General features: G+C 44.1%; 2 protein-coding genes across 3 annotated transcripts; both read right to left on the minus strand.

The window, feature by feature from the left end:
- Positions 1-2,520: 2,520 nt before the first annotated feature.
- Positions 2,521-7,664, minus strand: morf4l1 (mortality factor 4 like 1). Of its 2 annotated transcripts, XM_076042743.1 has the most exons (12): positions 7,510-7,664; positions 6,512-6,558; positions 6,355-6,422; positions 6,151-6,237; positions 5,846-5,923; positions 4,886-4,911; positions 4,598-4,689; positions 4,304-4,405; positions 4,093-4,181; positions 3,817-3,989; positions 3,409-3,493; positions 2,521-3,011 (listed from the first exon to the last, which is right to left on the minus strand). In XM_076042743.1, the coding sequence occupies exons 1-12, from the start codon at positions 7,547-7,549 to the stop codon at positions 2,927-2,929; spliced, it is 972 nt and encodes a 323-aa protein (XP_075898858.1). In that variant the 5' UTR covers positions 7,550-7,664; the 3' UTR covers positions 2,521-2,926. The 2 variants fall into 2 exon arrangements, with proteins under 2 accessions (XP_075898858.1, XP_075898859.1); XM_076042744.1 differs by lacking the exons at positions 5,846-5,923; positions 6,151-6,237; positions 6,355-6,422; positions 6,512-6,558; positions 7,510-7,664 and adding an exon at positions 5,339-5,561.
- Positions 7,665-7,793: 129 nt separating this feature from the next.
- Positions 7,794-10,811, minus strand: LOC142899147 (kinesin-like protein KIF23). The gene is made up of 7 exons (XM_076042606.1): positions 10,677-10,811; positions 10,356-10,517; positions 10,101-10,267; positions 9,832-10,005; positions 9,527-9,721; positions 8,932-9,237; positions 7,794-8,857 (listed from the first exon to the last, which is right to left on the minus strand). The coding sequence occupies exons 1-7, from the start codon at positions 10,681-10,683 to the stop codon at positions 8,594-8,596; spliced, it is 1,275 nt and encodes a 424-aa protein (XP_075898721.1). The 5' UTR covers positions 10,684-10,811; the 3' UTR covers positions 7,794-8,593.

Consider the following 10,811-nt stretch of genomic DNA (forward strand, 5'->3'; position numbering starts at 1 on the left):
GGGGTGGGGGGGGGGGGCGACATCAGTGCTGTGGAGAGGTGGGAGGCTGGAGGGGGAAAGCGTCCTGAAACACTACAGAAGGCCACAGAGCGGTGAGGAGGAGGAGGAGGGGGGGGGGGCGGGGAGGGGAGGGGGGATCTGGTTTCAATTCAAAAACAATGTTTCTTTCCGTACACAGTAAAGTGATGTTGGATCAGATCTCCCTGGAGATGGACGCAGAGTGGAAGGTTCAAATGAATAGTCAGATTTTTTTTTTCCCCCTCAAAACTGAAAGCGCTCACCGAGGCGAGGCCTTCAAATCAGCAATCACTCAGACTCTGCCGCCGTTGTGATGTCCCCTCGGCAGATGAATGTTACTTCTCCGACGCATTTGTCTCCTTGTTTAATACATCTCAGTCCCGCAGCCCAGCAGCAGAAACCACCATCACCACTGCTGCCCCCTCACTGCACCACAAACACACACGCTTCTTCTCCCCATGGAGTCTCAGCTGGATTTATAAGAACTACATCAGAATTTACTTCTGTTACTTGTCAGTGTTGACCGGTGCAGCTGGCTGCAGCAGGCTTGTGATGATTTGATGTGGTGAGAGAGTTCTTTTATTCTGCTGAGGCTAATTGGCGGCAGCTGGTGTTCGTCAGCCAGGTGGCAGGAGGCGGGAACACAGGCTAACTTGGGGGGGCGCGGGCAGGGGGGTGACGGGGGGGTTGTCAGATTTGGCGTGATTAATGATTTTTATATTGGAATAATACTGATATACTTCCCATAAATACTTTAATAAAAGTGTATAATCGCAGTACAATAAAAGTAATTTGGTTTTCCTACCTTTACAACGGTTTTCATAATATCATATGACCAAATAATTCTAAGGAAGCCTGATGCGGACAATCCAGCCCGCCTCGCTGTGTTTTTCATGATTAGAGTGCCTGTTTGTGCCTCAAAAAAAAAAAAAAAAAAAAAAACGAAGGTGGACGAGGTGTCCATGTTTGGGTGTGCAGGCCACCGTAGCTTACCAGCAGCACAGGAGGCGCGAAAGAGTGAAAGACGCTGCAATCTAAAACGTCACCACTTGATGTCGCTGTTTGTATTTTCTTTTCTTCTTTTTTTTTTTTTTTTTACAGCACAGCCAACACAGCAAATGGTCTTGTTTCTTCGCTTCCCTTCCTCTTGCCTGTTTATTGTCGGTTTGTTTTTTTTCGCTCCTTTTTCATCTAATTCTTCTTTTTGTAAAAGAGTAGATGTAAACAAGCCTGTACCTTCTTAGTGATATACTGTAAATTCTTATTTATTTTATTTCAAGTGTTGTTTTCTTCGTATAACAATGACGCCCCAAAGTTGAGGGAAGTAAACTAAAGAGAAATAATGACTTTAATGACAAAGGTGTGAGAAAAGTTGAGGACTAGTAATAGCGTTCTTGCTCTGTTGACAAAAATAAAATAAATAATACAATTACATTTTGCTTCATCGCTTAGCTACTGGACAGGTAACTTGAGCGAGCGAGCGTTTAAAGGGTTATTTCAACATTTTGATGTGAGCAGGAGGAGACTTTGATTTGATTTGGCGATTGTACAGGCCCAGCAGTAATGGCTGTTGCCCCAGAGGACACCGCTATTAATACGCTATGTATAGGAGAGGGGCCCTGACCCAATTTTTGGTCATAGGGGCCCCAAATTGCTAAGCACTCCCTGTTAATAGGTTCCATTCCCTTTAATCATCAGTGCCTGCAGTTTTGAGATCACGGGCGGAAGTGGGCGGACCTACTGTGTTAAAGCCAGGAGTACCGTGTTACTTGCAAGGCAACAAATCGTAAAAATGATCTTTGAAATCATTGTTGCATCGTCAAATTATTTAGCATGTCCATCTTTGCAATGCCATGGGAACCCAGCAACGATGAAAGGCCATCAATGTGGCAAAGTGAGAAACACCATCAAAGAGCCTCAGCACGGACAAACACCCAGCAAGCATATTAAAAGACACCTTGCTGAAAAGAGATGTTGCTGTTCAATTTAGAAGTTGAACTTGAATTTAAAAAAAGATACTGATGATTTTTTTCTGTTTTGTTGTTGTCTTTTTCTTGGATATATAAACACTTGGTCGTCTCAATACTCTCTAGTCTTGGTAATGTCTTGGTCTGGGTCACCCCTGCTCTGGGGAATCGTGTTTAACCCTCATCGTGGTAAGGAGCGCGCAGCACGTAGCCTTTGTGTTTAAATTCAGACCACATGTGCGGCTCATTCTGCATCCTGTTTTCTGTCATTTGTTGGACTCTAGGCTGCAGTTGCTAAAGCCAAAATTAACTGAAGTGAACCAGATGGCAGCCTGTGTGTGTGTGCATGTGTGTGTGGAAGCCACTCACATACATCCAAAGTTAAATAAATAAAGTGGAGACATGACGGGATAATCTGAGAGATTAATAAAGCATGTGGAAATCCCGGAGCAGCCTGGACAGATTGGATGAAGAGGTCGTTCGCAGGATAGTTTTTAGGAGCAGGGCTCTCAGTGACTCGCTTCAAAACAAGAGGTTCCGGAATAAAAGGGTTTTATTAGAAAAGAACGACTGTCTACAAGAGCATCTGGACCAAAACAGGAAACAAACAAACCAAAAAAAAAATGGGTTGGGTTCCTTTCAGAAAGCCCTCGACAAATGAAGTGCCAAAGCAACTAAACGTGGTGCTTGAAAATGGAGCGATGCAGGAAGAGCTTTTTCAGCAGCTTTCCACACAAAACAAAATCAATATGTCCGAGGATTAGTGACATCTCGCTCTAATTCTTCCTCCATGGACAGATATCCGCTCTCCAAACAGGCTCTCTTGGAAAAATCGTGTCCTTTCGAAAAAGGAAAGAGCGCGACTTCCGAACTTCCACACGCAAAGGCCTCCGATCCTGAAATACAAAAACAAAACGGAACAAAAAAAAAAGAGCCGCCTCCTAGACGGCCTTGCGGTGGTACTCGGGGGGAGCAACTTCGTAGTCGTTGGTGTTGAAGAGCGAAGCGGAGTTTTTCACAAGGTACCTGAAATGAAAAGGACATCAGCTGCGTTTCCATTACCGCTAGAATTGCGCAAAACCTAAATATCGTAATAAAAAAACTGGTCATGGAAACACAGAAACTTCCAAAAACCTCTCAAATGTGGCAAAAAGGTTTTACCCTCTCATGAGGTGGCCTTTCGGAAGTATCAATATGGAGGTGTATCACAAAAGTGTCATGGAAACACTTTTCTTTCCCCGCATTTACACATCACCGGACGTGATGTGCGGGGGTCACATGACCAGTTCAATTCAAGTGAAAATAGCGCATTATGTTTGGATGGAGTATATTTTTTTTCTTCCAAGCAATCAAACAGAACAATATATCAACCGTCCCCGGTTGTTTAGCTGTGTTAGCCCACAGAGGCTCGGCCGACACTCACTTCAAGAAGTCTTGCAGGTAACTGAGCAGCAGTGCCAGGCTCTTCTCATCCAGGGGAGTGTACGCCAGCATGGCTCCAATTCGCACTGCAAAAAAAACAAAAAACACACACGGCCCAACACTCATTTCTGTGATCGTGAATTCAACTGAATGTGAAGCACTGATTATCAACTCTTGCTTCGAGGGAACTTCAGGCAAGTTTGGACATCCAACATGGCACACACTATTTTCTTTTCAGGCTTGTTACAATATGAACGCACAAAACAATGATTAAAAAAGGCAGTATGAACTGAGGGCTCGGCCACGAGAAATCCAGTTTTCTTTTTTTCAAGGTCTTGGGGGGGGGGGGGGGGGGGGGGGAGTGAAAATGGTGGCGAGCTCTCTGCCAGTGCAGGGTGACATTATTTACCGAAGAGTCTGAGAAGGTGAGGAGCGCCGTAGATCTGAGACATGGACGTCTCCGGATGGTTTGCCAGGATGTCCGCGTACTGCGGCCGCTCAAATTTGTAGAGAAGCTGCGTTCCGAGCATGACGTTGAAATATTCCCGGACACCGGCGACGACCTCGTTCACAGCAAATTCTCTGCAAAAAAACAACAACAAAAAATCAATTTGTTTAAATTGACCACGTGGTTAATAATTACTTTGTGCAAGTTGGGAAAAAAACAACAAATTTGCAGTATTACTTGCTGTCAGAATTCCCTCTTGATTTCTTATAGTTTGCATAATCTTCAAGCACAGCGTCAACGTTCTTTTTGGCAGGAAGATGGAAAAGCTGGAACATAAAAACAGCGAGAATCGATTTTCAAGAGTTTTTTTTTCTACTGAAGAATAAAAAAAGAAAAACGGGTCAGGAAATAACAAATACCAGTGAGAGTCTGAGACTGCTTGACACACCTGTTTTTGCCGCGTAATCAGGTCCCAGTCGTCCACAAGCCACGGCTTCAGCTCCTCTGGGATTTTCACTTTAACTTCCACTCGATTTATAAACGTCTCCTCCTGCTCACATCAACAAACACGTGGGTTGCTTAGCAAAAACATGCATGCGTGCGGCCGTGATGACAGAGCCACGGTGCAGCTGTGGTTGCACAACATTTAACGGCTTCATCACTTCGCTGCTGGCGCGGCTCATTATTTTGTCAACAAGAATCAGTCTGGCGAGGCGGAGGAGCGGCGGCTTTGCTAACTTACACTTTCCACCGTGGGGTCGACACGAGCTCTCTTCTTTCGTGGAGGGTGCGTTGGGTCTCCTCCTGAACTGGTCCCTTCTCCTGCCCCAGGAGCTGCACAAGCAGGACACTTGAGATGTAATCACATCAGTGGTTTTACACCACACCGCCTCTGTGTGAGCGGTGCTAATTCTTGTTTATTCTTAAGTTTCGCTGCTTGCACAGACGAAGATGAAACTAAGGTCCTGATCAGAGAAGACGCCACGTTTGTGTATTTGCAATTACAGCGAAACAGAACCGATGTACTCACTCTTCTGTTTGTTCTTTTTGGTTTTCCTACAAAAGACAAAAAAAAAAAATGTGTTAAAACAAAACTGATATGATTGATATGAAAGAAAAAAAAACATCAGATTTCATCAAAGATGAAGTGCCTACATTAATAAATGGACACTGGCAGCACAGCAACTATGTGTGCTGATCCAAAGACTTGTTTACATGTTTAATCCTGGCCTACTGCTACAAATAAAAACTGGAACATTAATGGCAATTGCTGATTGCGTGCCTGATGGCTGACTCGAATTCACCCCCAAATTCTATTTTAAATGAATAGCTCAGTTTAGCTTCACTTAGCCACAAAGCCTGATGTTTCTTTCCCTCCATTTAATGGCAATGAGCAAAACATAGTAGAAATTGGCTTCTGTTTGTTAGCATTTGCCTCAGTTAGCCGCATTTGGCTTTGGTTACTTGACATTAGCTCCATTACCTCATGTCAGCCTGGCATCACTTCAGTTTCTACCACGTACTGCCGCTCAAAGTTAAACAGCAGGGCTTGAAACGCTCTGGCTCATTGTGGAGGCTAAGCAAGGTGGTGAAGACAGGAAGCAGCAGCTTCACTCCACGGTCACATGATTACTATCTGCACACATTTCCTGCTTGGATGAACTTCCTGCCACGCTGGATCATGTGATCCATGTCAGTTGATGAGCTGCACCTGGTATAGGTGCCAGAGTATTTTTTTTTTTAAAGAGAAACAATTAGATTTAAAAAACAAAACAAAACAAAACAAAAACTGCTTTCATGTCAACAACTTGAAGTCTCTGATCGCACTCGTGTCGCTGTGGAATCACACAGATGCGCTTCTTGCTGCTGTGATGTCAGAAATGAAAGTCTGATCTCGACCCATCTGAGTCTCATGTTGCATGAGACAAACGCAATGAAATGGATTTTTCAAAGTTAACGCGTCAGAATAGGGAAAGACTACGGAACTCACACATCATTTTTCTGCGGTGCAGTGGGTATCTTCTTATTCGGCGCAGCACCCCTCATTCTTCCTTCCACATAATGGTCTCTGCATGTTGCAAGCAAATTGATTAAAATAATGCAAAAAAAAAAAAAAAAAGGACAACACATTCCATTAATTTCAAATAGTTATGAAGTAGCAATTAGTAATGGCGCACTGTCCAGCGTTCCAAATGAATGAAGACTACACACCAGAACATCATGCAGCTAAATATGCTGAAGTGATGAGAGAACTGACTGGCGGCTGTAAATCTTAGACTCAGATGAAACACTCACTGATTTGCCCTCTGAAGCTCTTTTTGTTTTTGCAGATTACTGTCCACATATTTCAGAACTCTGCTTTCAGGAACCCATTCGTCCCAACTGGAAGATGGAAAACACCAAGAAATAAAGCAACTGGCGTATAAATGAATGAACATATCATCACGCTAGTTGTAGGTTTTCAAATTTGTTTGGACCAACAACAAAAAAACAACTCACTTTTTGTTCCAGCCGCTGTAATGAATAAAGTATTTGATTTGTTTATCCTTGATGTTTATCTTAACACACTGCGGGGGGAAAAAAGAAGAGACAGTTGGTAGTTAAAAGTCTTCGTGGCAAAGACAAAGAGGACCCACCGTGCAGAGAGAAAGCCTACCTTTGCTTCGTAGAGCAATGGCCCATGAAAACACAGCACTCTTTCACCTGAACAGGACACACACAACACAAAATGAGCCCACTGAGCAAACTGAACATTTTGCACACAGACTGGTTTACAAAGAAATTAACTCATAACTCGTCTGGAGTTGGAAAGAGTGGGCAAATACAATGCAATGGCTCCAACTACGTATTTATTCTTAGGGATTGGTTCCATCATGTGAAAAAAAATCTGAGCAAATTAGTCCTGCATGACTGCAAACAAATGCTTTTAGGCGTTTATTTTGATGTTGCTGTGACTGCAGCTGCAGAAAGAAAAGGGGGAGGTAACGCAAATGAATAACGCTGTAATGAATTGTGCAGTTAAACTGTGAAGTGGCCCTGCAGATGGAAGGAGAGCCTTTCGGAGAAATGTTCTGTTTTGTGTTTGCAGCATTTAACCAGGGTCGTCCACGTCAGTCTCTGTTGGTTGGATGCTTTCGTTTACGTAGGCATGCATGGACTGTAAGATAAGCACGAGCAGTTCCCTCTCAGGAGAGCCTGATAATCAGAACATCACTTTTAAATAACTGTGCTGCCGCTGCAGTCGCCCTCTCTTGTTATTGATGCGTTAGAAGCAGCCGCAACGGACGACGGTTGGCGTAGCTCGATGTTTCCCACCTCGGCATCCACTGCTGGCTATCAGAGAGTTGCAATTCAAGCCCTGTAGGCGAGCTATCTGACATGTACAAGACGATGCGTGCATAGGTAGCAGTGGGATAACTCGTGGGCGAATGCGTAAAGGTGGCGCGCGCACGGCCACTCTGCAATCCCGCTCAGAAACGAGAGAAAGCATGCAGATTGGTTTGGAGCACAACAATAAGAGCTAACCAGGCTACGCTGCTGCTCCTGTTGTCTCCTCTGACAAAGCTAAGCCGAGAGCCCGGGGATGTTTCGGCCCGGTCTCGGCACCAAAAGACACAGAAAACCAAGCGCCAAATCAAACAGGCGCGCCGTTACCTTCTTGAAATTTAGGTTTCGGGTCCTGTTTCGGCGCCATTCACGGATTAAACGACCAAAATATGGGAAAAACCGCTAGCTCCCATTCCACTCTGAAACGGTGCCGCTCTACGATTACGTCATCATTCAGCGCGTGACGTCTTAGTACTGCGACCGACGAGTGTTTTGTCTTCTTCTGGGTTCACAGCGCGGACGATGCTAAATATCGCCCCCTACCGTATCTGGGAATCACACCAGGATGCAGTTGACAACAGGTCCTAAAAACGTAATGGCGTAAAAACTCGTTTTAAGGCAACACAAGTTTTATTTTTGTGTATCACAGGAAACAAAATTCCAGTACAACTTATCAACTGATTCACTCGCGCACACATTATTTATACTACCCTGCGCAGCCATCTATAGTTAGTATATTAATCTGGGTAAAAAAATAAAAAAATAAAACAAAGGGAAAACAAAATCGTTGCAGAAACTAAATGTTTGTTAGTATATAAAATGAAAACCGGAAACAAGTTGCAGAAGAAAAGAGGAACCATAACATAAATGCAGTGGGAGGAATGTACGCATGCTATTATTTGTTTACATAGCATATCTTTTCAACAAAAGCACAACATTCTGCATACATGGCAAACAGTACGTTTTAAGATTTAGCACTGAGAACAAAAACCAAAATAATAGTAGTATTACATGAAAATTGATTTATCAAATATCATTAGTGTCAATCAATAACAATGACAGTTGACTTGCAGGTAAACTGGGTAGGACTCATTTTTGCACCAGGTCTTATTTCCAGAACGGCAGTACTGACAACAAGATACATTCACATTACATTCAGATTCACTGTTATGTGTCTCAGATCAAATCTAAGAGGGGCGTTTAGTTCGTTCTTTACTGAGATGCACTTTGAGGTGCTATCTTGGGACCGGGGTGAGTTCCTGTTTCAGCGTCTCGATGTCCGTGAACAGGACGGCCCGTCCTCCTCCTCTGGTTTTCAGCACGTCACCCTACAAGCACAAGGGGTAAACATGAACATTTTGGTTTATTAATAACGTGACGTTGACGATTAAATAATAGGAAATAAGATATTTTACAGGCCACATATTAGCTTTGCACTGTTGCATGCCTTGATAAGCTTGGTCCTAATCTCCCCGTCAGAGACGACCTCCTGGTGGGTCAACACGTATCTGTCGCACTTGGACAGGTCTTTCTCATTGGGTGAGCGCACCTTGATGGCGTTGGGGATGTTGGGCTGCAGAACTGTACCCAGGTCCAGGCTCGAGGACGGTGTGTGATCCAGGATCTTCTTCCGACTGGAAAAGCGTCGGTGCAGTGGCCTAACTGGTGTTTCCCTCTGTGGAACACGTAACAGTTTATTTATTTATTTATTTTTTAAATAGACGGCATTTATGCAGACCACTCACTGACCTGTTTGCTTCCCTCACTTTTCTCCCAAGGAGAGATGTTGGGCTCCTCTTTCTTCACAGACCAACGGCTGGCCCTCCTTCCTTTCCTGAGAGAGGAACCTGTGGAGGACTGGGCCATTCCAGGAGAGTGACATGAATGGTATTCTGGACTCTCAGACGCCCCCTCAAGGTTGCATCTTGTCACAGAAACACCGCCTCTGGTGCTGGGTGTGAGGATGTGGCGGGCAGGGCTTGAGTCTCTTTCATACTGCTCGACATTAAAAGAAATGTCCTGATATAGCCTGAGACCAGGATGAACCACAGAGTCCTGAGGGGAAAAAAAGAGTCACAAAAATTTTTGGTTTAACACATATAGAAAGCAGATCATTCAGTACAGGCTTGTCATCCAATCATCGAATTTAAAGTTTTATAGACTTTCATGAATTTGAAAAATTTGGTTTGCCGCCGGTTAAAAAAAATTGATGGGAGCAATCGACTCTAGTGACTTGATCACTTTTATAGACTAGCCAGAGGAATTTAGAAATGCATGATAATAGAATACATATTGAGTTAATAGAAGTCAGTGACAAATGTGGTGCATTGTCAACAAAACATACAGGAAGAGGTGTGGAAGAGGCCAATTTCTGTTCAGGAAAGGTTTCTGGCTTTGGCTCCCGTTTTTGCTTCTGACGTGGTTGATGTTCTGAATCAGTCTCATTGTCCATCACAACCGCCCTGAGCTGGTGTAACAACTCATCTTTTAGCCTGAGTTTCCTTTCCATCTCCAGGACGACAGCATTCACTCTTCTTTCCTGCATGAAAAAAAGTAGAATGGCTACAGGGCTGTAGAGGCAAACTGGGAAATCTAAAATCTAGAGTGAAGACTGCCTCATTTAATCCTGTTGTGTGGGTAGTAACTCACACATTCTTTCTCCCACTTGAGTCGTTTGTCTCTGACCACACTGTCCAGCCGCTGCTCCATGCATCTCTTGTCAGCGAGCTCCCTCTGCAGCTGCTGCTCTCTGGCTTCCAGCTCCTGCTGCAGAGAACGTCTTTCCTCCTCGTAGATTTCAGTCGTTTTCTGCAGAATGTCAATCTGCAACAATCACGTGGACATGAACAAAAAAAACCTGATAAGCACACCTAAACACCTGCAACCCACAAATGAGTAGCACAAGTCTTGTTTTTCACCTGTTGCTCTTGCATTTTGGTTCTCTTCTCCAGGCGTTCGATCACTGCCTGGCTGCTGTGGATAATGTTTTCGCCCTCTGCCAGTTTGACATTTTGCTCCTGAATCAAAGCATCTTTGGAAAAGGTCTCGCTGTCCAGTTGCTGCAGCATGGACTTCAAAACGTCAGCTAAATTCAACAATGAAAGAAGATTTAGCGTCAGAAATGCAACTTTCAAATCCACCACTGAGTATTGAGCTAGAACGCGAGCGGGCACCTGCTCTGCTGTGTACTTGAAGCATCATCTGCCTGACGCTGTGTCTGCTCTGCAGAGCCCCGATCAGCCTGGGCAGAGTGACATCATCGTGTGGGTCGGTCAGCTCAGAAGATGGTAAGGGTTCAAGGCTGTGCACCCGGTGGTCGATGCTAAAGGGTTGATCTAAAGGAATTAAAAGAATTACACTTCTTTTTATGTCCGTTGAAGTGTAGAAAATATCCCCCACCATTAAACAAGCACAATAGTAATTTTCCAAACCACATGCCTCATTATGGTTTGGAAGCTTTATGTATTTTAACTAATAAACATAAGTTCCTTAACTGTTCATTGCGTTCTGTGTGGTTTTCCTGTTGAGAAAAAGACAGAAAGAGGGTAAGATGACATATTTACTGCGGCACTAAGTGTATTGCCGTGTATAACACCAGTTCCTGGACTCACACATTGCCATTGTCCAGT

The sequence above is a fragment of the Nelusetta ayraudi genome, unplaced genomic scaffold (assembly GCF_046127955.1).
Source record: "Nelusetta ayraudi isolate G7.1 ecotype Tasmania unplaced genomic scaffold, CSIRO-AGI_Nayr_v1 ptg000071l, whole genome shotgun sequence".
Lineage (NCBI taxonomy): Eukaryota > Metazoa > Chordata > Actinopteri > Tetraodontiformes > Monacanthidae > Nelusetta > Nelusetta ayraudi.

Coding starts and splice junctions, on each gene's coding strand:
- morf4l1 (XM_076042743.1), bottom strand. CDS start 7,549: ATGGCGCCGAAACAGGACCCGAAACCTAAATTTCAAGAAG. Junction 6,238..6,354: donor TACAGCGGCTGGAACAAAAA/GTGAGTTGTTTT, acceptor TCCATCTTCCAG/TTGGGACGAATGGGTTCCTG. Junction 4,912..5,845: donor GCACCGCAGAAAAATGATGT/GTGAGTTCCGTA, acceptor TGTCTTTTGTAG/GAAAACCAAAAAGAACAAAC.
- LOC142899147 (XM_076042606.1), bottom strand. Junction 10,006..10,100: donor CCAAAATGCAAGAGCAACAG/GTGAAAAACAAG, acceptor TGATTGTTGCAG/ATTGACATTCTGCAGAAAAC. Junction 8,858..8,931: donor AAAGTGAGGGAAGCAAACAG/GTCAGTGAGTGG, acceptor CGTGTTCCACAG/AGGGAAACACCAGTTAGGCC.